Below are 26,731 nucleotides of genomic sequence, written 5' to 3'. Positions count from 1 at the left end.
AATAACTATCCCTGGTCACTCATCACAGTTGCTGCTAGAATTCCCCTCTAAAAGCCTTCTGCATCTGCCTCCTGGGAAGCCCAGGATTTGCAGCATTTATGACTAGTGTGGACAAGGCAAGTCACTGCAGGGATTTACCCTGGTTCAAAGAAGAATCTGGAGAGGACCTGATCTGGCAGTCGCTTCTGTGCAACCTGAGGAGGGACCTCATCTGATTTTGGTGGATTTTTTTGGTGTGCTTGGGCCACAAATGGCCACATAGCTCTTCTCTACCTGGTTTCTGCAATCTCTTGGGCCTGTGAAAGCAAACACATCTTGCATCTCTTCCATTCTGCTGGAGAGCAAAGGCACGACTTGGCTTTTCTGTCCCTGTTTCCATTTATGAGCTCATTTATCCCATCTATCTTTCTCCAACATCAAGTCCTGATTAGGCTGAGCAGGAACACAACAGGCTTTCTTTCCCACAGGAGGCTCTTTTTGACCTTCCTTTCCTCTCCTTGTCTGACAAATTGTGGGAGCTGACCCATATCTCAGCGGCTGCGGGGATAATTCAGTCCAGCCCCATCCTGGCAGGCAGCTGTCTCTGCAGCGCTGCTCTGCTGGTTGAGAACAAGTGGCTGGGACATCTTGGGCTGGCCGTTGGCAGGGTTGGGTGCAGGGGTTCAGGTTAAATAAGAACCAGTGCTAACCTTTGCCCCAAACCCAATCTGGCCGGGAGGATGGGGTCTTCTGAAATCAGCTGGTTCTGCAAGGCAGGCAGTGATGAATTGGAGAGGTTTCTTAGTCTCACCGTGCCTTCCTCTCCCATCTGTGAAGGGGATGGTGATGGTGATGGATTGAGTGATATTCTGTGGGGAACATCTAGCGTTCGGGATCCTTGTAACAGCATACTCGCTTACTGAGCAAGGTGCACATGGCACAGTGAGGGACTCTGGTCTTACCTGCATCCTGGGCATGACTAGATGTCATGAAGAACCTGCTTGGATATCTTCTTGCAAGTTATTTTCCATGAGGGCATTTTTATATCTATCTGCTTCCCCTCAGTAGAGCTAAGTGGTTTCTATAATGCATTTCCTGTCTAATACATTCTTTGCAAGACAATTCACAGGGACAAAAGTGCGAAATGGCTCTATCAGGTACAAACTGTTGACTTCCATGGCCTATATTATACTTCCATACCCTTGGAAAGCAGCACGTTTATGCAGCGCAGGATCTCATTGCTATGCACAGGCAAATGATGGTGAAGAACTTGTCTTTTTAAGAAAAAGCAGGTTTCTGACATGCTGTTTTTTCTGCTCTTTAGTTCTTCACGCAGCCCTTTTCCCAAGTGTTGGCTGCATTTGTCCTAGCATAAAACTCTAGTCGTGCGATCCAGCCCCAGCAGCTTCTAGAACAACACCTCTACAGGCAGACCAGCAGCTTCAAAACTTCCTCTTCTTCCTCCTCTTCTTCCCCCTCTTCTTCCCACCAGTCTGGTTTTAGCAGCCGTAGCCTTCACCCCAGGCTTAACATGGTGTAACAGGATCCTCTGGCAGGGGGAATCTTTAGTGGCTGATAAAACCTTAACTGTTGTGAAATGAAAGCAGGTTCCCTTTGAAGTGCGCCTCGCATTACAGTTAGATGCTCTAGCCTCTATATTTTAACTACCAATAAAATGATTTATAAGCATAAAGGCCTGAGCCACCTTTAAGGCGGGGGAAGGGAAAGAATTGCTAACGTCATTAGCTGGAATGTATCTCTTTTTTTTCTGCGGGTTATAAATAAGGGGCAGAATCAACCTGTTTGGGCCATAAAATGTCCCTTCCTCTGCACGGGAAGATAAATCCTATCAATTTCTTTGTGGAAGGTTTCAATGTATTTGTGGCTGGGTTCTCCAGCCAGGCTCTGTTAGGAAACACTATGTTTAAGCATGTAGTTGTGGATCTCATTTGGTGCATGTGTATTTACTATTATTATTGTTTATTTGTTTTGCTATGATGCTTCAGCCAAGACAGAGATCTTGCTGCGCTGGATATGGTGCCTACTGGCACTTAAAGTGAGCCTCTATCTCAGATGGCTGATTGTTGAAATAAACTAAAATGTAAGAAAATGTGGTTTTTATCCTCAGTTTAGAGGTCGTGATCTGATGCATCGGTTGTAAAAGGACAAAAATTTGTTGGACGCAGCAATGTTTCCACTGTCTTAAAATCGGAAAAGCAATAGCTTTCCCGAAGTCACAGAAGGAGCCCGTAGCATAATTAAGAACTGACTTCTTTCTCTGGTCATAGCCCAGGCATGAAAATTAGCTTTCATTTCTTCCAAGCCCAGGCACATTGTAGACTGAAGTATGCAAGACACCCCGAGAACGGCTCCTGCACAGGCCTTTCTGGTTGACTCTACCTGTTTGTAAAAGGATCCAGTGTATCCTTTTATCTCCCTTAAAAAAATAAAGTAACTACACACCCTTAACTGGATGTGCAGAAGCAAGATGGGAGGAGTTGTACACGTGTGTGAATTTTAATTCTGAACAACAAGCATGCATGTTGGTGCATGGACAACAGTAACCTCACATGGTGTAACATAAGACAGCATGAATCTTTTCAAAGTTGTGTTTTGATCATGTTAGCCAAGCCAACTGACAAACCACCACAGAGGAGCTGAGTATTTGTGGGGATGTTGTTGGAGAAACATGTCCTGTACTAGACCATCTCACTCCACATGCGTCTTCTGAACTTCTAATCCCAAGTGGATTTGCCAGCATCTGGCTCTTGGTTATAAAAAAGGAACTTTCCCACCCTTTGCAATGTCAGGAAAGTGTCAGAAATCACTGGAGTGGCTTTTACATTCTTGGAGTTCAATTTCTCTTTCCCTCTCGATTCCTGGATTCATAGCTGCTGGGTTATGTTTTCCCTTCAGGTACTTGAATTTTAAATGGTATTCTCAGCATTGAGATCTTTTTTTTTTGGAGCGGAAGGTCTTCTAACCTGGGACTAGGCCTTTTTCTCTGAAGAGAGAAGGTTTATTTATCTCCTTATGTTCAGGTAACAGAAATATTCAGACTAGTTTTATGTCCTTAACTGTGGAAGTAGAGGCAAATTATATGAGAGGAGGAGCTAAGTTCTGTATCCCTAATTCAAAGCATGAATTACACATACATGCATGCATGAGAAAAGCACAGGACTGTCCTCTTTGCATGACCAGGGCAAACAAAAGGTTATTTATTCATTTGTTTTGCTCATTGCTCCTAGAAACTGTGCCACAGATTGGACTGTGTAAGAGTTGTAAAGTGCTACAGACCTTAATATTAATCCATTTCTCTCTCCTTCACCCTGTCCTAGATTTTGCTAGCAACTTCTGGTGCCAAAAATGGACACAGAGATTCTGACCTGCATGGACTTTGTTTATCAATGCAGATCGGATGTAAGCTGACCTATTTCTGTCACGCTTTTGGAAGGTTCTAAGGGGTTATGCTACTTCAGCCAGTAGCGCAGTGTAGTAGGAACAGGTCTGTAAAAAGATGCATTTGGTGCCAAGGACCTGGCATCAGCACTGTATACATTTCAAGGGGGTTAATTTAGACCAGCTCTTCCAAAGAAAACCGGGCTTTTTTTGTTTTCACTGTACATGGATGTAAATAACAGTGTGAAGGACTGCCCAGTACTAGGTCCTTCCTAGGCATCATCAGCAGGTCACACAGAGCTATCATTAACAGTTTTTAATCAAACTGTTTCCACAGCACACTAGTAGGTGAGTAACAAGTAGAAAGAGCAATAATAGACTGATCCAGAGAACCTCACAGAAATTTGTGTGGGAAGCTCAGTGTATGCTTGTTTTTGCAGCAAGCACCACTGCAGTGCATGTGGACTGAGGGCCAACACTCCATTAAGTAAGCAGCTCTCAGTGAAAACATGTTGCCTTGTCATGCTGAGTGGATTATACGTACCCACAGGTGCCAATAAAAAGGCAAACTAACAAGTGACCATTTGCAGGGGGACTCAGTTTAAAGGCCAAAGATACCCGCTTTGAGATTTGGATCATGTCTGAAGTGCAAGGTGCATCGGACTAAGGTTCTGCTATACCTAGGGAAGAGAGTTTTGGTTTGGTTCACAAGATGAGGGGACAGTTTGGACTGCAGTGCCTCAAACCCTTGTAACCCCAGCTTCTGATCTGATGTTGAGCAGCTTGGAAGCCTGATGGAGGATTCCCCCCCGCCCCCCCCCCCGTATGCTTTACACTCTTGATTTTTGCTCCATTTTTTCTTGTTGCTGTGAAATTTAATCATGTTTTCTAGCCCTTTAGGCCTCACAAAGTCCAGCAGCTGCATTCTCATCTGGCTTGAAAGCTTATCCGCATACTTCTGAACCCCAAACAGGGATCGGGCCTGAGAGCCTCTCTGATTAAATGAAGTAAACCAAGCCCAAGAGACAGCTTGAGAAGCCCTTTCCACCATGCAGAAGGGAGATTGCCCATGATAAAACACATCAGGGCAGACAAATGCATTTAGAAAAATCTCCCCTTGAGTCTTACAGGTAAACTAGCACTGTAGGAAACATGAGCCTAGCTTTGCACATGCATTAATACTGGGTTTATTTTAATGCACAGAGATTTAAATTGGCTGCAGTACAATTCTAGTGCACACTGCAGTGACTCTTGCAAGGAGAGCATGTCTTAGCATACAGACAACAGTGATTTGCTGCAGTACAGAGAAGCTAAGAAAACCCTGTATTCCCTCCGGTCTGGTTCTATCTATTTAGCTTGTCTAACATAGAAACCATGATGCTAATCTGTCTATTTATCCCTCCTAACAGTGCAGCCGTGTTGCTATTATGGTACTTAATCCTTCAGCATAATTCACATAGTTGTCAGATAACAAGGCAGAATGGCCAGGTGGTAGCAATGCATCTATTTGGTATGGACTCTTTCGGAATACACAAGCTAAATTATTTCTCTTCATCTCACCCTACTGCTGATAGCACCCTCCCATGCTCTTAGTAGTATATTTAACAATTTTAAATGCATGTATCTTCACCCAGGAGAAAGGGTGGTAGTAGTATTGTCATTTGGGAGAAAGGAAACTGAGAAACGGAGAGGAATACTTACAAAGTCTGTGTCAAGCAGCAACTTGAATCTGGTTTTGGCCAGTGCTGTAATTCAGGATGTGTTTCCATCAGCAACCCAGGTGAGATGGGACAGCAGCTCAGAGTGAGTCACACGTGGTCTTCCCTTTCCCCATCAGGTGTGGTTCAGCAACCGAAGAGCGAGATGGCGCAAACAGGCGGGAGCGAACCAACTTGCAGCTTTCAATCACCTGCTGCCGGGCGGCTTCCCACCGACAGGAATGCCGACTCTCCCCCCGTACCAGCTGCCGGACTCCACCTACCCAACAACCACCATTTCCCAAGGTAAGCACCCGTTCGCCTGTGCTGCTTCTCTTCTCTTGCCCTACATCAACCCATCGTCCCTTCCCTTTCTGGTTCAAGGCTCTTGTAATACATAGGTGGTTTTCCTTCAGTCGGGAAGACCAGGTTTTTCCTCAAGTCAGTGGAAACTCCACAGTTTTCTCCTCTGTCTCGTGGTACTTTCTCCTGTGACAATGTGTCTCATGACTGTAGTTCTTCTGCTGAGCTTTGAAATTGTGAGCACATCACTATAGAGTGAGTATCATATAGGCAATCCCTTGTTCTGGATAAAACTCTGTACTGGTGTTCAGTGGAAGGAGTATTGCTAATTCCAGTGGCCTTGGCCTTTACAAAGGAATTTACAGCTTCTGCTTGGGGGAAAGTTAAGAGAAATTTCAGATATTTCATCCCAGGTTTGCATATTTTGTACTGTGCATAAACTGTCACATGGTATGCTTGTGTTCACATGGACCACAGAGATGGTGGGACCCAGAAGCTGAGCTCAGGATATCGCCAAACTATCAATCCACACTTTGCACAGTCCCAGCTGTAATACCCCATGACTGTTTACCTCTAAATGCTCTCTCCACAGATGGGGGAAGCACTGTACACAGACCCCAGCCGCTGCCACCATCCACCATGCACCAGGGAGGGCTTGCCGCAGCTGCCGCTGCTGACACCGGCTCTGCCTATGGGGCCCGACACAGCTTCTCCAGCTACTCGGACAGTTTCATGAATGCTGCAGCTCCTGCCAACCACATGAATCCTGTTAGCAATGGCCTCTCTCCACAGGTATGTGACCCGCTTCCATTCTCTTTCTTTGGCTGAGAGTATTTGGCTGGTCCAGATCCTCTGAGAGCAGGGCAAGCTTCAGGCTATCACAGTGTATTCTGGTTAACAAGGGAGTTATTGTTATTGTCACGAATTCTTAGAGGCAGCCTAGTTAACGCAATTAGTTAATTTGTGTATCAGCAGTATCTCTATCCTGAGCTCAGCACTGTACTGCCAGAGCATTTCTATCCTGTTAGTTCCCATATTCAGGTTAGCACACTGTAATTGCAAACACCAGGACCCAGAGCATTGGTATTTGTCTTCTCAGCCCTCCAAAAAAATTCCAGTGCAGGTGTGGGCCCTTCAATTGTGGATTTTAGCCTGATAACACCACACTTAAATTTCTTAGGTACTGTTTGCAGCCTCACTTCAGAAGTAGTCCATGATTTGTGAGCAACTGATGTAAAGATTAGCTGAGGCCAGCTTGTCTGAGTCTGGTTGGAACATGAAAGTGCCATGGATCTGAGCTTCCACAAAACACAGGGATGTAGACCTGGGATTTATATTCACGAAACTAATTGTCATGTAAACAATTCTGCTAATGCTTTCCACAAGGTCACAATAACAGGCGTATGTAAGCTTTAAGAGAGCAAAGATACATTTCACATGCATCTGTTTGTGTAGAAGAGTAGAGCATGTGTATTTTAAGTTTACCAGGCAACAGCCACGGCCTCCCCATGTAATACACTGTTGATTTTAAAATCCCTGACTGAGCTCAGAATAGAGCACCTGTGACCTGACTCTGGGATCTGTGCTCCAAGACTCAGTGCAGCTGCCTTCCAAAGGGCCCCAGACCAGGCTTGACCAGACTGCTGCCAGTTGTGTGTGTGGCTTTTCAGTGCTGCATGTGACAGAGAAGCAAGCCTCAGCAGTGTAGAGAGGTTAAAGCCTCCATCATCAGCGGGTCTTGAGACAGCAGAGCTTGTGCTATGTGTGTGTTATGGGAGTAGATTTATGTTCTCAGCTGGTGAGCTCCACTGAAGTCAGTGGAGATGCCAGGATGCACACCACCTGAGAATACAGTCTACTCTCTCTGTTGCTATCCTGGGATAAGAATTCTAATTTTCTGTCACCTCATTAGATAGAGCCTTTAACCTTCTCTTTGGTTTAGTTGATGTAATCTGTTTTCCAAATGCACATTTGATTTTAAGTGGAACAAGGCACATACGGTATGCTGAGAATTAGCAGCAAGGAATTGCATTCATGTGGTGCCTGCCATCCTGGAGGGGTACCAAATATGTTTTACTTTTGGTCTCAGTCACTTGTGAAATATGGAGACATAGGTAGTGCACTTATAGCAGTTTTTTCAGAGTGGCCCATAACACTATTTAAGACAGGAAGTGCAAAATAATTTGAAACTACAGGGAGAAATTAGGTAGGCATCTGAAATGAAAAGGCTACAACTGTTTAGAGAGGAGTCCAATAAATGGGGACATCAGAGAGATATATAGATTTTAAGGTCCAATACCTTGTGATCTCTCTTGTGTGAAAACAAACATTGTGTGTCAATGGAAAGAGGGAAATTTTGCAGCTTCTCTGAAATGGTATAAAAATCTCACTTCTAACTTTGAATGGTCATAAGATAGAAAATGTAAAAGCGTGACTGGCGTGAGGCTGAATATTGCCTCAAACAGTGTAATTTGTGGGGGAAATAAGGAGACATCTTTCTGACAAGAGATTTCTAATAGCACTGGGCTTGGGAGATGAGCATATAGTGTGGAATTCAAAGGCAGACTGCAGGTTAGATGGTCCAGGGCACGTGATTAATTCAGATTATCACAAGTGCAATTTAGCACCATAGAATAAGTTAAGGATGAGATCCACGTGATAAGCTGCACAAGCACTAGACATATACAAGTCCATCATGCAATTTCCATTTCTGTACCTTCATCATCTACTTACTAGTCCTGCTCACTAAATCAGAGGCTCATTGAAATGACCAGACCAATGCTTTTTCTATGCTTATCCCTATCCCAAATTACCCTGCCCTCAGGCTCAGGCTGGGGGAAGATAGAGTCCTGAGCCAATAAGCCCTTTGTATGGGAAAGAGAGGATACATTATCTGGCAGTCTTGAAGAAAAGAGAGCTTTGCACCCCCAAGAAGGGGAGATTCCCATTTTCCTAATGCTTTTAATCATGTGAGGGCCAAGATATCAGCATATAAATTCTTCTATTTCTTTTGTGCATAGAAAGGCTAACTCAGGTTATTTTATGACTGCTTTATATTTAGTTATCTTGCTACCTTCCTGCCTTTCTAAGCCCTCTGCTGTTCCTAGTGGAAGGATGCAAGAAATACTCCTAATGGCATGAATAAGAACTCTTAGAAGTGTCCTCTTTTATGCAGCGGGGTGGGTAAAAGTTTTGTGAAGTCTCAATATGGGATGCTCTGTGTAACTTATCTGTGCATAATTCAGCCATTCCACGACATTACAGGTAAAACCCACTGCACCTCAACATTCTCATCCTCCTGTTCAGCTATTTGTGGTATCTGGTTGCTCTCTGCAGGGGTAAATATCAACTACAGGGAAGGAGGGAGTTCAGGAGGTAGAAAAAAAATTGGGAACTTAAAATGATGGCAGTTTGTCTGAGCTGCAAACAGACAGTTCTCTGGTTTCATCCCTTAGCAGCAGCAGGAGGGAGATTTCTTTGCAGTTTAGACAAGGAGGTGGGGGCCAGCCTGGCCGAGAGCTCCCAGCATTTGCTGCCGCTCGGCACGCTATCCAGTTACCCCAGGATTGGGTGTCCTCGCCAGAATCCACTAGACGGGCTTGGTGCTGGCAGCTGAAATTCTAGAGGGGAAGCATGGCATTTCCATTCTCACAACAGAGAAAAGGGGATTACGTTTGGCCACTGTGGGCTCAGTCCCCCCATGCACACACGCACTTTAGTCCTCCCCCTCTTGACAGAAAGAGCAGACGCTGCTGAAAGTTTTACCTGGACTTCACATGGGAAATGGCCATGTTTCTTGCTTGTTTTCCAGCCTGTAGCACACAAAGTCTTGTGCCTGACCAGCTCAGCTTCTGGATCCCCAAAGCATTTCCCATGCAGTTTCCACGGTGTAGAGGCCATTCTGCCTCTATTCGAGACCTGAGACTGCCAAAGAGTGGGAGGTCAGCTGGGAATTTTTGTCTTCAGTTACTTCATCCCATGATGATGTTTTTTGTGACGGTTCATACAAGAGCACAGACTTGGTTGTAGAAAGGGTAGTCCCGTATGATTAAACCACTACCTAGCATGATCTCTCATGTCATGCTCCTTCCTAGACCTTAGTGAGAGACCTCAGGGTAACCCGAGCAGTGATTTGTGATGGTTTCATGCTGGGACAGCCTTTGTAAGAGAGAGATTTTGCTCTGAGTGTTGCCTGTTTGAGAAAGTGAAGTTCACAGGCTGGCCAGCTGCAGCCAGATGAGTCACCTTGCATCTGTCAGGATGCACTGGGTGGCTGCAGCAGTCATGGATTATCAGAAAGTAGCTCAGTACCGGGGAGCCAGAATGTGCAGCAGCAAGGTCCCCATCGCTCCCCAAAGGTTGCATGGGTCAGCAGCAGCTGTCACAGATTCAGCTGGGCTGACTCAGTGGCTCATAACTGCCTCCGGGCTGGCATTAATGTCTGTGCCAAAACTTGGCAAAGATATAGAGACCTGAAGGAACCTTAATATGAAGAGTGAGTAACCAGTTAGCAGTCATAGTGTGTGTGATTTCTGGCCCTGGAGCTTCTGTCTCATCATTTCTCACAAGAGTGGGCTGTAAACCAAGTGTGTGCGTGGGTGGGATTTCATAAATACATTGTAAATACTTCCAACTCATTTTTGTCCCACAGGGGAATCGTGTCCCATTTATTTGAGAATACCTGTCACCCTCAACTAGAATAAGGCCAGGCACCAAGACAGCCAGGTCATGCTTTGCATCCATCTCTTTCAAAGTTCAGACCTGTGCTAACTGAGTAGTGCCCCTCACTGTGGCTGGGATAAGGCTTGTGACAAATAGCTCAATATAATGGTAAACTCAGTATTAAGTCCAGTTATGTCCTGATAAGCATCTGGCAGTCCTTCAGAAATGTGCGTGCTGCAGTGTGGGCTGAGGTGGGAGGAAATTAAGTGAATTAAGCAGTACATTACAAGTCAACATAAAGATACTTTCCTAGATTTCCTGGGTGCTTTTCAAACAGCAAAGAAGTAGGGCTATATTGTATTCTGGGCTGCTTTCATCTCTAGCACATCTCTTCTGCTTTCTAAATTGTCTTCATGTTTTTTAGGAGGATTTGGTCCACTGCTTCGCCTCCTAAAATTTCTGCTGCCCTTTTAGATCCAGGCCTCTGTCTTAAATGTGTCTGACCATTCACTGTAGCATGTTGAGGTCTTGCAAGGGGTTATTCAAAAGCAAAAGATCATTAGTTTGTTGCAGATGGCCTCTGTGTAGCTGGAGAACTTATTAAGGTATACTTAAGAGTCAGGTGTTTCCTATACTTTCATAAGATGTTATTTCTGAGACCTTTGAATCTTTTAACAAGTCCACAGGATCACCCAGAGATTAAGACAATTCCAGAAATATGAAGAGCCAAGAGAAACTTGTTCACCATCTCATATTTGTTGCTTTAATTTTCTCAGGGCTTTCGGTGGCTTTTTTGCTCCATGAGCAAATTCATTCCCAGTGTAATGGCAGTATCTGAAGGTTGGATTGAGATTTTCTAATTTTTGGTTTATCACCATTTCTTGATAGTGTTCCTGGAGGGCCGCTTGAGGCACAGGTCAGGCTCTGCCCAGAAATTTACACTCTAAACTCAGGGACCTTTTTAGTCTGCACAACCATAGCACAGTTTTGTTTTTCCTGACATTGTCCCAGGGCTCCATTCTCTTCCACCATCCAGGATAATGTTTTCCTCAGCCTCACTGGGGTGGGATTAGAGATCATCTGAATCCCTGTCAGGAGCACACTGATCCTGGCAGAAGCATGAGAAGAGCCAGCTGAGCCCTTTTTTGGGGGGGAATCCTGGCAATTGGTAAGGACATGATGTTAGCTGGTGAGAGGGGAGCAGGCATTGCGGTGTCTGGCTCCAGTGAGACAGAGCTCCTTCCTTCAGTGACATGGATCCCTTCTGTCTGGTTCCTTTTTTTTTTCTTTTTTTCTTTTTTTTTTTTTTTTTTTTTGTCGGAGACACTGTGACTATAATAAGCATTCAAAATGAGTCTTGCTGGGCCAGGAGAAGGGGAGGGGAAGAAAGAGGGGGAGGAGAGGGTGAGATTTGGGGGGGGAGGGGGAAAGGGAGGAGGGGGTTTAAATAGCAAAGAATTAGGAAAAAAAAATCTGATGCAAATCACTAGTAGAGAGAAAATTATGTGCAATTACCCAAGCGATACTGGGCAGCCGTGCCCACCCCAACCAACAAGATCTCATTAACAAGCAGAAAATAAGATTGAAATGGTGTGTAAAAGAGCTGAAAAATGAATTTGAATGCTGCATTTGTCCACAATTACCCCCTCGTTCACACATATTTTATTGCAATTTTTTTATTATTCTTAATCTTTCCATCCCTCAAAGCAGATTGGGAACATCCTGGCATTACAGTTGCTGAGGGAGGAAGCATTAAGGATTCCCCGTTTCCCTGAAAGGAGACCCTTCTCTCACTCGAATTTTAAAGGGTTGGTTTTGGACGGATAAGGATTCATTTCTCCGGCTTATCATAGTGTAGGAACATGCTCTTCTCATATTCTTTAACCTCTGATGCTCCTGGGTGCCACCCCACACAAGGGTTTTTCTTCAACCTTGCCTCCTGGGTTCCTCTACCTCCTTTTTCTATCACTCCTTCCCCTTTCTCCTACCCTCCTTTTCCACTCCAGTTTTTTTTCCATGTGGTCTCTGCCCTCTTCTCCCCCAAACTTCCTCCTCTGCATTCCTCCTGCAGCCCCATTTCTCTAGAGGACCATGATTCCCTCAAACGAAGTGTCTGCCCTTCAGAAAGTGGCTGCTGTCCCTTTTCTGCTTTGCAATTCTTCCTTGCACCCTGTTTCTTTCTCAGTGAGCAGTCTTCAGCTTCCCCACGACCTTGTGGCAGATCGCATGCAGGATTTTTGGAGAAGGAGGTGAACACATGCTAAAATCCATGTCCTTTTTTTGCCAAGGGGATGGAAAAGGGGGAATGGGAGCTCCAGGTTTCTCTCTGGGAGAAACTGGCTTTGCTGAGACTGTTGGCGTTTTCCCTTGCTCAGTGTCAAATGCAGCTCTGTCTCTCTAAACTTTTAACCTATGTGTCCCAGGAAAGCTGGTAGTTTTTCCACTAAAGTTTCTTTCTTTCTTTTTTTTTTTTGCATTTAACCAAACAAAGCCCATCTGCTCTTGTCAATTAGACGCCTCTGCTCCCAGCAACGGGAAAAGGGGAGAATGGAACATTTTTCTCATGTGAAAATAGATACGTATTTATTTGCCTGATTCCTAATGACTGCGAGTGAAGGAGTAGGGTGGGAAGGGAGAAATTCATATCTGAGGGGCCAATTCAGTTTCTGTCAGTCTTGAAGTTTCATGAGTTTCCTTGATTGATTTGGATGCTCTGGTCCCATTGAAAACTGATTAGAAACAAATAAGGCAGTGTCTTATTACCTTAACTCTAACTCTCATGCTCTGGGTGGCACTGATTGCGTTTATTCCTATGTGATTTCCACTCTAGACATTGTTCTCTGTGTATATTACTGAGATATTGAAATATTAGAAACACTGAAGGATTTCAGAGCAAACAGTTGATTCCTGAGCCTTGAATTTGATAGGAGCTTTGTCATTACCTTTGGTGGGTCCAGGATCAGCCCCTGTGGCACTGCACTATTTGTAAACTCAAGTATCAGAACTAGACAAATTGGGGAGAAAGGGGAATAAGGAGAAAATAGGAGAAGAAATACAGGAAAAAACCCTGAGGAGAATGACAAGACCAATGACAGCAGGAAGAAGAAATGCAGGGAGGTGTGAAAGTGTCTGATAAGCCCCCAGACGTCGGAGCAGGGAGCACATATTTAAGACACCCAGGGCTAAGACACGGAAATCTGTACCCATAAATCTTTAAATATCCCTTCCCCCCCAGACCCCGCTACCCGCTTACGGGGTGGTGGGAGCAAAGCCGAAGCAGGGTGGATGGAACAGGCATTGCAGGGGCTGTAATTCCTGCTGAAATCCGGACAGGACTGGTGGGGCTTTCAGCTCTGTTGAAACACCTCTCCTCTGGGTCCTGTCTCTTTTCCACACCAGGGAGGGTAAGAGGGACTTGGCTGGGAGACACAGACTTGGAGAATTCTAATGCAGGATTTGCCCTGCTTTATGATTAATAAGGGAACTCGAGACAAGGCAGGCAGGGCAGATAGAGAAAATGAGAGATTAGCAATTAATACAGCATCCAGGCTGGTGACGGGCATTTCCAAGCGACCTCTGGCATTCAGAGGCAAGTGTTTCGCCGCGTGGTTCGAAGAGCTGCAAAACCCAGGGACTGGGGAGCTGGTACTGAGCTGCAAGAGGAATCAAGGGACTGCAGTGGGGAAAGGCAGCCCTGGAATGAGGGATGTGAGATAGAGGGGAAGCTTAAAAGGGAGGAATGCAGTAAAAGGAACAATTAGGATTCAGAGGCAGGGGCATGCACGCGTGCTCTCACACGCCTGTGTGCACAAGGGCATTGGTGTTCTGCATGCACATTCTGTATGTGCACACCAGTGTGTGTGCCCGTGCATTGTGTGTGCCTGTTAAAATCTAGCTATGGTGTAACAGCTGTGCTCCAGCTGTGCCCTGGCTGTGAAAAGCCATCTATGATAGGAAAAATCTACAGCAATGTACTTTGCAGTGAATCAGGCACTGATCCCAACCTGCCCCCCTCTTTTTTTGCCACAAAGAGGGGTTGTGGAAAGTGTATTAACTTCAGCAGGTATGACAAAACAGCAGAGATACTGTGCTGGGAGAGGAGGTGGGACAGTGTATTGCAGGTATATGTGGGTCCATTGCTTTCCTTGTGAGCCTCAAGCCTGCCCCAGCCCAGGAAACACTGTGCTGAAGATGGACGCGGGATTATGTGTTGCTCACATAGTTCCATGTTAGGGGGATATGCCGTGACCTCCAGCTTTCCCAGAGCTGATGGATGCATTTTGAAAGGGGTCATTATTCAGTACAGTTTATTTTCTGTTTGCTTCACCATCTACATGTGCTAACAGTGCAGGAAGCTTGCATTGCTCTCACCCCAAAGCCAGCCAGCTGCTGGGATCACTGACGGACGGGTTGCAGTGTCTTGGGGCAAAGGTTGCAAGCAGGACATTTGGGGCTGACAGGACAGGGAGGAATTTGGGGGCTGTATCTGGAGCATCCTGGAGGGCTGCTAAGAAGAGCTGTTAGGTCCCAAAGCGTCAGGAGGGGCTTATGGGGGAGACATACTCTAAAAGGATGCTGTGCCAGTCTTTCATGTGAGATGGAAGGTAGTTTGGATATTGCATCAGCTTGCAGTGCATTCGTCTTGCCGTCTCTCTTGATGCACTGCATACAGAGGGGGGAGCAGTACAGGGCTGAGCAAAACGTGCTTTAGCAGTTTGGGGTTATAGGGCTGTGCAGGGGCTTCTGTAGTGTATGGGGGGCACAGGAAGCGCAGAGGAGGGGAGATATAGCTCTGTGTGCAACAGATAAATAACGGGGGGCTATCAGGTTGTGGGCTGCATGCCACATGGAGGTTTCCACCTCTCACAGTGGTAGACGTGAGGGAAAATGGTTTGGGTGCAGCAAGGCCTCCTGCTGCAAGATGCTGCTTCTTGCTTCCATCAGACAGGCGTGCACGAGATCAATTTACAGCGGGGGCTGAAGATCAGAAATCCTAGCGGGGTCTGGGGTGTGTGAGTAGTAAATTGATCAAAGGTGCAGAGGGTCTTAGCTCGCTGCAGTAAGCTGGAGTCAGCCCTTAAGCCTATCCAGTTTGGAGATGAGGGGGATCTTATTTCAGGGAATAAGTACCTGAAAGGGAATTGTGAGCCACATAGGGGAAAGGGTGAGGAGCTGCTTGCCAAGCAGATATATGAAAATCACAGGGACTGGCTTAAGAGACTGAAGGGAAAGAGGCAAGGCTGACACTGAGGGCGTTGTTTTGGGGTAGGAATTCACCCACCAAGGCAGTGCAGAGCTGAAACAGGGATGTCCCAGCGGCCCATGCAGGTGGGAGCTCTCACCACGACTCTAGCTTCAGTGCAAAGCTTGGTCTGGGACCCACCAATGCATCAGGCCAAGCCTGGGTTGAGGCAGGCCCTGTGGGGAGCTCACCTGTTAGTCTGGGGGAAATGTCTGTGCTGCTGCATGCCCCACACCTCCCTCTGGCTGCCCTTTTGGAGGGACACTGGTGGGGGGATGCTCCCAACAGGGAACAGGGAAGAGGGAAAGCAAAGGCTGCTGTTGTCTGTCTTTCCCCTGAAATCCAGAGCAGCAGAGAGAGTCCCTCACAGCCTCCTCTCTCTCTCTGTCTCTCAGCTTTTCTTCTCCCTCTCCCTTCCCTTCTTCCTCCCTCTCCTCTCTCCTTCCATTTGATGTGGAGGAGAGCTGTCTGCCACTCGCGCGTCTGTACCGAGAAGGGATCAGAAGTTTCAGCGAGCGCTCGGCGCCTCTCCTTTGATCCATGTCCTGAGGCCTGCTTGACAGCGAAAAAAAGCATGGAGACAAAACGACTCAGTCAAAGTGATTCCTGACAACTGTCTCCATGAGATAAGGAAGCTCTCTGTGTCTTGGGTTCTTTTTTTTTTTTTTTTTAATACCGCCTCTCCGTTTCCATAAGAAGCGGAGTCACTTTAAACCAGAAGAGCCAGCCAACAGCCAAGCTGCACAGAGAACAGCCGAGCAGAGAGCGCCTGGCTGAGCTTTATCATGTTTCCTGTCTCCCTTTCCACCCCCCCTTTTAAAAAAAAAAACCACCTCTTTTCCGATTTTTCTTTCCCTCTTTTCTGCATGCTGCGTTACCCTGCCGCCTTACCCCAATGCCGCCTCTAATTATGCAGTTGCAGAGAAAGCCCAGCGCATTTGCAGGTGGCTGGGACATTATTCAGCTCAATCCCAACCACAGGGAAATGCCTGCCTTCCCCGCAAGGGGCTTGGGGGGGGAAGAGAAAGCCCCGTACATTATCTGACAATAACCAATCCTTTTAGGGATCGGCAGCAGGCCTCATTAATAGCAAGGCATTATGCACTGCTGGCCACTTAAGTGGTCCTTAGAGCTGTTCCCCTGTTGCTGAGGCCCAGATTTTTTTATTATTGTTTTATTTTTCTTACCTAGGTCATGTCACACAGGGAAGTGTCCCCCCTTTCCCTTCTCGCCTCCAAGTTGCTTGCAGGAATGAGTTTGCAAGGGCTCAGCGACACTAATCCTCACTGGTGGATGCAGGACTTGGTGTGCGTGTTGGCACATGGGGGAGCAGGATACACACCTTGGAATGGGACTGTTCTTGCAGCCGGGCTATCATGGGGGTCCCAAACACCCAGGCTCCCTCCAGGACAAACGCGATGCAAAAGGGACAGGGAGGTGGCCTCATAGACCGTGATGCTAAGGGCAACCTGGCTTGGACACACGAGACAGGACCACTTAATCCAGATGAGGAGCTGGGGGAAAGCAGACATGGCATGGCTCACTCTGCTCCTGCGCTTCCCCATCCTCAGCTTTGTAAAGCTGGAGGGGACTTGGGGTCTGCCTGAGGTGACAAAGCTTGGCTTAGGAGTGGGCCTAGAGAGGGGTAGGTGGCTTAGTGATCCCTGGCAGGATGATGGACCAGCCCTAAGCTCCAGCTGGCTCAGGTGATGGGGACAGGGATCAGAGTTCATCCCAGCAATGCAGAGCCTCTTTGCCAGGGAGTTCCTCTTCCCCTCTGCTCGCCGTAATTAGGCTATTGTTGTAGCGTCTGCTCCGAAGTCAAACTCCATTAGCATGCAGGATGGGGGGTGGAGGGGAGCGAAGGGGGACTCACGGAGAGAGAGATTCCCTTCCCCCCAGAACTGCGCTGTGCTGCACTGATAAACAGTAAATATCGGGGAACAGGATTTCCACATTATCTGAGCACGGCAGAAAATCAAAATTTCAGTCTAAATCCGAGGAGACGAGGCTCATAAGCTCCTCCAGCTGATACAGACGCCGAGCCCAGCCAGCAAGGCTCAGGAGGCACAAAATAACATTTTTTCGTTCAAAAAAAAAAAAAGAGAGAGAGAGAAGAAAAGAAAGAAAAAGAATGAACAAGAGGGGAAAAGCAAGAAATATTTGGGGGCTGCCTGCAAGAAGGGGAGAAGAAGAGGTGGTACAAAGCAGAGCATTGTCTGATATTGCAACCCTTTTCTGATGAGGAAATAAATAGCTGGCAGTATTGGGGAGGGGGTTGGACACTGCCCATCCAATGAACTTCCCAATCGGTGGCTCTGGCTCAGCAGAGTGTTGCTTGGGGATCGACCTGTAGGACACTAACAGCTGCTGGAGGATGATGGCAAACCTTTAATTAGTGATTAGAGTGCGCAGCTGAGCACAAATCCAGCCCTGAATTAGGAGCCACATGGGGTCTCCCCGACCCTAAAAGCCAACACCAGATTCAGCAGCTCTGTCAGGAGCATGGGTCTGCCAGCTCTAATGAAGTTCTGGGCCATGCGTGCTGCTAATAGCACCTCTGTGCCCTGCTCCAGCCCAGCAGACGGGGCAGGAGCCACCCTGAGTGGGCACCAACTCCTGCCAGGGGATTCGCATGCTGCAGTGAGAAAGAGTCGATGCCGAAGCTGCCTGGGAACCACTTCTCGAGGGGGCACAGGGCTCCCTAAAAATGAGCAGCAGTGGTGAGAGCAGGTCCGCAATGCACGAGAGCTGGACTGGAGGTGTCACTAGTATTGCAGTGCAAAAAAGGGATGTGGTTCTGCCTGCTTCTAAAGGAATTTGCTTCATCTTGGTTCATGGCATGCTTTCACGGTGCTTTCTGCTCTTCCAGGGAGCAAGGTGGTTTCAGTGCCTGATAGGGTGGGTATTCATAAGGTGTTCAGTTTAGCTACTTGCTGTGTCCCAGACATTTTTGTGTCTTTGGCTGGATCTGTGCTCTGTTTCCTGATCTTCCCTACATAAGAGACTCCATAAAAGCATTGCTTGCTGCAGAATCCTTAGCTCCAGGTGTTTAGCCCAAGGGAATGTGGTTCAGCCACATTTCTGTACAGCATCAGAGGCTTTGAGCTCTCTCTGGGGCTTTTAGTCATTGCTGCTTGGAGCAATGAAGAAGAAAAAGCAGGAACTAGTTGCAAAAAATGTTTTCTTGGTTTCTGTAGCAGCCGCTTCTGTCCTCCTGCTCCCATCACTAGGCCAGAGGCTCATTATAACTCAGAAAGCAAATAAATTCCTCACTCTGAGCAGCTCACTTAGCCTCAGTCTCTGCCCAGCACCTGTGAACGTCCATTCCCCTTTCCCTACCTCATTTCTATGCCTATCTATAAAGTGGCATCTTTCATGCAAAGAATTTCAGAGTCTATGTTCCAGTTCCAGCAGGTTTCTAGTATAAACTCTGTCTGTACCATATAGATCCAGGGGACATCGATGGAACTGAACCCCCAGTATTTAAGTTTCTCGCAGATGAGACTTAAGTCTCTCAGTAACTTCAATGTTGAGCGACTTTTGCTGCCACGGGAAGGAGTTGTTTTTATTTCAGATGAGGAGGAAGCAGGTGTAACAGATGCCTGTTGGAAACATCAGAGTCCTTTGTACTGGCAAACTGACTTGCACTTGTTAAAGTATGGGAACTTAGAGGATGCTGCTACTGGCGTAGGATGTCCCAACCCCTTTGCACTGTTGGCTCAGATCTTGTTCTGTACTGATCTCTCTTCAGTATTGGGGCAGGTGTAGAGGGCTGGTTTTCCTGAAGAATTTGTCCCTTCCATTCTCACAGGTGGTTTACACACACCCCAGAAGTCATAAAACTGAAAATCAGAAAGTCGGAACTAAGGTGGCACCTTTCTGTTCACATCATCTGGGTCTGAGGTCAAGGCTACCAGAGTGGCCAAGCCTTTTCCATTAGCTTAGAATCTGTTCATGCATTTTAAAGAACAAGTGCCCCACATGTCTTTAAAAATTAAGATCTTAATCCTGTACCTTAAGATTGGTATTTCAAAATCCCTTGGCATGCATGCAGAGCTTGCTTCTGCTGTTTAGCAGAGTTAGCATTGCCTTAGGTTTCACTGTTTGAATGGTCATCAGCACAGAGTTTTGGCCTCCATTAACTACAAGAAAGGCTGATTTAACACTGAAATATGTGCTGGACTGCTAATTAGCACGCACTGATGTATCAAATGTATCTCACCCAACACAAACCTCATCTGGGGATATATAGAAAGTCACGGGTATATTTGACTCTCAATATCTCAGCATCTTTTACTATCCAGCCTCTTTTATCTACAGCACTGAGCCTCAGACAGCTCTTGCTCTTGGCCTGTTGGCCAACACATTGTGTGCTCTTTTTTTTCCCATTGCGTCCACATCATTACACTGGCTCTCCAGTTCTCCCAGCCATGCCAGAAGATTGCCAGTCCCCCCAGCAACCCTACCAGCTATGGCCTCTTCTTCCTTCCCGCATGGCTCATAACCCAGCTCCTGTGTCTCTCCTTGCCTGCTCCCCTTGCTTTATTTCACCTGGGGTCTCAGAGCTGTGGTCCCTGCAAGAGGGTTTCTCAAACCACTCGAGCTGCAGGCTTGTCTGGAGGGCGAGAGGTCAAGCACTAGCAAGTGTTTCTGTTTAGTTCCAGATACCAGCCTGACAGGTGGGTGCCTCTTGATTAATTCCCAGCTCCCCTAAATGCTCCTGTCGTCATGTGCTGTGGTCCCATTCAAGCATAGGCAAAGTTAGGGGGAAAAAAGGAGAATATTGGAATGCGTTAGGTTCTCTCCATTCAGGCTCTTGCAATGGAACTGTGGCTGGAAACAGTTGCAGATCTTCACCTCCAGCACTCATCGTGCTGACAGTACTTGCAAGTAAAGATGCGTGCTTAGAAAGTACAGCCAGAAATCTTCAAAGCCCCCAGTTCTCCCAGCTTGGCTGCTATGGTGCAGTTCTGAACCCACCGTGTCTTCTTACTAATCTACAGTGATGCAAGTGTCTAGCTGACGTTGTTACGGTCCAGGAAAATAAGGATTTGGGATGAAGGGAGCATCCTCATCATCTGAGGTGACTTGAGCCTTTGGAGGTGGGCTCTGACGAGGTTTGTGAGCTCTGCGTGGTGCAAGGTCTGGCTGCTGCTAAGAGCGTCAGTCAGCTTCTGTTGGTTTCTGACCAGTAACAGCTATGGCAGCATGATTTTGATAATCTTGAAGGTAGCATAGTCAGGCTGTGGTGATTTTCCCCGTTCAGACGGTCGTCATTTAAAGGCAACAAAGAGAGAATATCACCCAAATTCATTCCTCTTAACTAACGGGCTTCCATTAGGGGCTCAGTCATCTTACAAGCTCTATATGATGAGTGTAGAGAGGCAGGGATCTTCAGAAAATTAATCAGACCTCCGAAACACTGAATCACTCTCTGTTGACACCACAGACTATGGAGACACTTATTTTGTCTTTATTGGAACAAGTCTTTTGCTAGAGTCCAAGTCGAAGGAGTTCTCTTTCCTTCTTTCTCATTCCCTCTTTCACATGCTCTGGTTTATAGTGGTGTCCAGAAATGCTAGAAATCTCACCAGAACATCTCTGCACACATCCACACTGGAGAAGTTCCCAAGGTTTACATAGCTGAGTGAATTTCAGAGAGTAGGTAAATCCCATTTACCTAGCTAATGCTCTGCGAGGTCCTGCCAAAGGTTTCAGTGGAAGAGCTCAAGAGAGGGAAGGTGGTTTAATGTTTGTGGCAGCAGAGAATTGGAAGTCACAAGACTCATGTCCCCTGCTGCTAACTTGGTTGCCTAACCCTGGCAAACTACTTATTCTTGTCTGCAGTGGTTTCCCCATCCATGTAACAGGGAGCATTAGCATGGATCCACCATGCAGGAATGCAGAGAGGCTAAAATCACAAAGGGCTACAAAACACAATGAAGAGCAGCATCCTATAAGTGTTACAACCTCATGAGCAGCAAAGCATGCAGCAGTGCTGAGGTCCTAGGGAAGCAGCCAATGCCTGAGCACTATTTTTTTTTATTTAAAAAAACCCCAACTTATTAAAATTTTGCCCGGCTGCATCTCTTGCTTATTCAAATACTGCCAATTTCCGTGGATCTCATATCAGCTCCCAGCATCTCCCAGCCTCAGTGTTTGGGTTATATGGGAAGAGAGAGAGAGAGAGGAAAAAAACTGCAAGCAAAATAAAAGCCGCTATCTGACAGAATCTCTCCTGGGGATCTCAGTTATTAAAAAAAAAAAAAAAAGAAAAAAAAAATCATTTTTCTCTTAGCTGGTGTTTGTTGAATGTGCAGGAGCCATAGGCAAATTTTTGCTAATTTTGTGCATGCTTTTATCATACTGGTGATTCACTGGCAGCTTTATCCTCTGATAAGTGGATTAGTTGTTGAGCTAAACAAAAAGGTGTTTGACAACCAGGAAGCTCTAAAGAACATATTTGTTTTCCAAATAATGGAGCTGTGTTTGTTGCTCAGTGCAGTGTGGGGTGTTGTTGTGAATTTCATTAGCCGAAAGGAAAGGCCTCAAAGCTTTTTTCCCTTACACAAGGCTGTGGTTCAGTAGGAACGTCTCACTCCTATCAGTGGCAGGTTATTCTTTTTTTATTTGCTTTGGTCTAGTAGTTTGGCCCCGGAGTGATGCTGATTAGGGAGTGGCTAATGAGCTGTGTCGGCGTGAGAGCACGGCATCTTTTGGCGGCGGAGCCAGACACACGCCAGCTTCATTTGGGAGTAAGCATCACAGGTCTGCTAGATGGTTAGCAGAGCCCTATGGCTCACAATTAGACCCAGACTTGTAGGGTTGGGAACAAAACTGAGGGCACAGAGAGATAAATTGACCGAGTAGAAGAGAATAGGGCTAAAATAATGAGCTTAACTTTATCTAAGACTTTCATCGTAATATCTGAGCATCTCATCATCCTGGCATGTGTTTCTCCTCATGGTACCACAGGGAAGGTTGTTATCTCCAAGGCCAAGAATGGAGGCACAGAGTTTTTATCCTGCTTAAATGTAAGGTAGGAACCTGAGACTTTGTCAAGGCCCTTTGCTAGCTCGAAAGGCCTTCTCTGTAAAAGTGCTTCCATATTTAGTATTTCTGTATTTCTATGCAGTTGTATGTTTATTTTCAGTCCTTTGGAGTCCTCCTTTCTGCCCTCCCCACTCATACCCACAGCCCTTTGGCCATATTAGCCAAGTGCCTGGGAGACGATGAGAATTTTTCCCTTGGAGCTGCCAAGAGCTTGGTGACAATCATAGTGGTTGGGGCCAAGCTCTGCCTAGCCCAGTGGGTCCTCCCCAATAGTGACCATAAGCAGACTCCTCATGAGGATCAAGAACAGGGTGCTCTCTGGGCCTCTCACTATTTTCAGCTCGGGGGATTTCCTTAAAAAAAAGGTGGTTTGTCTGTTAATCCTCAGTGGACCTTTCTTCCAAGTACCTACCCAGTCTCCTTTTCCACCCACACAGCTTAGCATCCATTGCTTCTTGTGGCAAGGAGTCCCACAGGTTGACTCTCCATCGAGTGAAGCTCCACTTCATTTGCTTCATATTTCACCCCTACTACCTTCATTCGAAGGCTCATTCTGGAAGTGATGGTGAATAGACGATTAATATTCACCCTCTCCGTGTCATTCGTGATTTCTTAGGCTGCCATCAAATCCCCACAGCCCAGGAAACCAGGAAAGGTGCTGACTGATTCCAGCCCACCTTCACCAGTGATGCTGATGGTGCAGTGGCTTCCCCCCCACCTTGCTTGGGCCGTGGCAGTTTTGCAGTGAGGCCCTTGGAAGGAACGACATGGGTTTGTGGAAGCGCATTTTGTGCTTGGGCAAGGGTTAGAGGCACCTGCTCAGGCTTATAAATCTCTGTGGATGCTACTGATAGCAGTGGGAGATGCGTCTCCTGTGGAAACAAAGCATCTTTTTGCATCCTGATGCCAAACCATATGTTCTCCGGTGTCCTTTTGAAATATAGACAACCTTGGTGATAAGAAGAACATAATCCTAGTGCTTGAAACAGATAGCTCCATCCCTCCTGACATTTTTAGGAGCCTACAGAGATGGAAGGATAGTCAGCCACACCATTCCCATCCCCTCAGCTTTACTCATGCGATGGCCAGACGTGAATCTGGTAAAGCTTGTTTTCCCCTGGCAAGGGGCTAAAAGCAGTGTACTTTTCCCTGACAGCCGACAGCAGCCCCTGGCTGAGGCGGTGATATGAAGAGGGAGCAAACGCGGTGCCATGAGAAAGGGGGAAGGGCTGTGAACAGATCTGCAGTTGCTAGCAATTGCTCTCTCAGCTCTGGCATAGATGAAACGGGGCGGGGGGGGGGAGGGAGGGAAGAAAGGGGGGAAAACGGCAGTCGAAGAGCGAAAGGTCCCCAGCTGGCTGTTAGTGGCATCTGCACTCAGAGTACAGACTCCAGCTGAGAGCTATTTCACTATTTATTTACATGTAATTATTGCTATGAGGTGCAGATATTAACACTGTCAAGAGCAATTTGCCCTGACATTTTTCACTTGCTCTGTTCCCTGACGTTTTGGGTTTGGTGGGATTTTTTTTCCCTCTCTCTCTCTCTCTTCATCACACTGCTTCAGTTTTGGCAGTGCAGGGACCAGGCTTTTTAATCCAGCGCCCTTCGCAACTCATTAAACTTTGAAATTTAATTTTGTCCGGAGAGGAGCTGGGGCGCAGGGAGCGTCTCCCACCTCCCTCTCCCCATGCTCTCGCACCCGCCACCCATCTACAGCAGTTCAAGCATTTCCACTCTAAACAAACCAAATTTACCGGTTGCCGCGTTTTCAATTGGAATGCAATCTCCAGCATTAACCTTTGCTTTCGACACTGCATTTAAAACACAGAAAGGTGCCCAACCGTTTATTAGGGGGAGAGTTTGAAAGTGCATGTAGAGAAAGCAAATGCAGAACAAATATTTTTCGACCCAGTGCCCAGACCAGCATAAAAATCACAACCCATTTCAAAAGGTGGGTTAGGACCAATGACTGTTTCCACTTCTTTAAGCTCCATTTTTTTCCCCCCTTGCTTTCACTCCACTCCTGCCTAAACCATCTGATTTCAATAGCTGGTGACACTTTAAATTAAGACTTCCGGCCTACGCTCAAGCCCTGATTTAATGAGACAGTTGTTGTATGTCATCTAATAAATACCAATTGTGCATTAGAACTTACTTGCCAAGCAGGAGCAGTGACGTGACAGGCACAACTCACCGCAGCCTGCTTTTTTTCTCAGCCAATATGGTGCTTGTAATCATTTAGCATTTGTTTAATACACAATAGACCATATTCCTCCCCAGCAGAGCTCCACCACTCAGTGAGTCACACTTGTGTTTTATAAAACCAGAAGGAAAAAGCTAGATGTGTACCAGAGTCTGAAGGACTATGCCAGGGTGTGTGTGGGTTGTGTTCATGGAAGGAGTAAATGCTGAGTACTTCTTAAGTGCCTATGCGTGGTGAATTTTTGGAACAGATTAATTAGTAATTCCCATTCCTCCATTTTATCTGCAGCACCTTAGACCCTTTTTTTCATTCTCAGAGTTGGACTAGTCTTGGCTTCTACTCTCTTCACTTTGCAGGGGAAGAGATTCAGGAATCTGGTGCCTTCTTCATCTTTATTTTTCTTCTGGGTTTCCTTTCTTGGGATGGGAGTAGAAAGAGAGCCAGGCCCAAGGGGAGATGGCCAGTCCCCAGGTCTGAAATATCTGACATTTGGGGACTTTGGATTTTGTTTCTGTTTTTTGTGCAGAATCTTGTGCAGTGGGACATGCTCCTTGACTACAGCACTTCTGTGTCATTGCAACACAAATAAATAGCAATAGGAATGGCTTCATTATAAACTGCCAAGCCCTGCCATGTATCTGTAACATGCTCACCCTGCAGCAGAAAGGATAACTGAGATCACTATGGATGAGGGGACGGGTTGCCAGGACATTTTGGAAAGAGCAAAATGGTTTCATTTAATTCAACACTTTCTGGAGACTTTCTTTTTCTCCCTTTATAAACAAAGGGACAAAAATATTGCAACTGGATATTTTATTTTTGATATCTTTTGGTTACAAATTGCAGTGGTTTACTTCATTTTGATCTTTCCATCAGAAGTTTGTATTTGCACTTGCATCCCTCACCCATTTCCTTTCCATTTTCAGTTATGCTATTTGAAAGGCTTGCTTTCATCTAAAAGAAAAAGTTGTTTATCTTTTTCATAACATTTATTAATCACCTGTCGACCCTTCATAAACCATTTAGAGAGGGACCTGTAATATAACACAGAAGCTTAGTAGTATTTTCAGTACTGCAGGCTGCGTGTTTAAATGTGATCAGAGCCCAGCATGGAAACTCAACATTTTCTATTCTTAAGTCTTTCTCCCCATCCCTCTCTACCCATCACCATTTTTGTGTGTGGCTGTGAAACAGAGCTGACAAGACTGTTCCCACCTTTGTAAAACTTTCTTATATCTTCAGCAAAAGGGCTATAGATATACTAAACAGCATCATATGACACTAGTGTTTTGAAGTTCCCCTCATATCCGTGCTTAACTTATTATAAGGCTGTCTGGAGTGTGGACATCAACCTTGGCTTTGGGATGTTCAAATTCCTGCTCCCTCATAAACTTCTGCACCGTCTCAAGTTTTAGCCTTTATTGGGCTCATTTTTCCACTAGTAAGGTGAGAGGTGGCAGCCCTGCTCTGCCTAGTGCTGATGATAAATACATTAAAGCAGGTCACAGAAATCTTTGAAGAAAGAAGAATGTTGCAGAAATAAGACTCATTTCTGCTTTTTATGTAGGTGTCACTTTGGATAGCATGTGCTCTGTCCTGCTGCTTTCTTGGGGGGTGTCTGAAGGGTCAGGATGCTCAGCTCTTGCTGGATTTCAGGGGATTGGCTTCCTGATACAGAAAGCTCCAGACTCCTGGGCCTTTTTGTGTGGACAGGAGGTTTTCCTCTCCACATAATGACCAGGGGAGAATTAATCAGATGGGGGCTTTATTACCGGTGACCCAAATGCACCCACAGAGCTCAGGCACCAGCTGGTACATACATTAACTCCAGTTTTGCTTATCTTGCAGTTTTTAAGACAGTCTCATAATGGGGCAGGGACAGGAGGAGACAGGACATGCAGATTTTCTGAGGATCTCTTGGGTGCTAACACTGGCGCACTGGTCTGAACCCAGGGCAAGGCTTAGGACAAGTAAGACCCAGGCGGTGGTCTTGTTCTTGGGCTTTCTGCTTTGCCCATGGCCTCAGCCCTCCATCCTCCCATGCTCAGCACCCTTCCCCAGGGTCCTGAACTTTCTGCCAAGGTGCTGATTCCTCTCTCTAAGCCAGAGGGTGCAAACCAAATGGAGGAGAGCAGTGCCCAGGGCTGCTGATCTGTGCACTAAGCTCTTCCCCCAGTAGTCATGACC

At 46.4% G+C, this 26,731-nt stretch overlaps 1 protein-coding gene across 3 annotated transcripts in view; it reads left to right on the top strand.

The window, feature by feature from the left end:
* Window positions 1-26,731, top strand: part of PAX7 (paired box 7) — a 101,902-nt gene that overhangs the window by 59,135 nt on the left and 16,036 nt on the right. For all 3 annotated transcript variants that reach the window (XM_049801315.1, XM_049801297.1, XM_049801305.1), the window contains exons 6-7: window positions 5,216-5,381; window positions 5,971-6,170. In XM_049801315.1, coding sequence (XP_049657272.1) covers window positions 5,216-5,381; window positions 5,971-6,170 — 366 coding nt within the window. The remainder of the gene's footprint in view (window positions 1-5,215; window positions 5,382-5,970; window positions 6,171-26,731) is intronic.

This window comes from Accipiter gentilis, chromosome 1 (assembly GCF_929443795.1).
Source record: "Accipiter gentilis chromosome 1, bAccGen1.1, whole genome shotgun sequence".
In the NCBI taxonomy this organism is placed as follows: Eukaryota; Metazoa; Chordata; class Aves; order Accipitriformes; family Accipitridae; genus Astur; species Astur gentilis.
The sequence above is the reverse complement of the archived record's forward strand: the minus strand, read 5'-3'. Positions and strand labels throughout refer to the sequence as shown.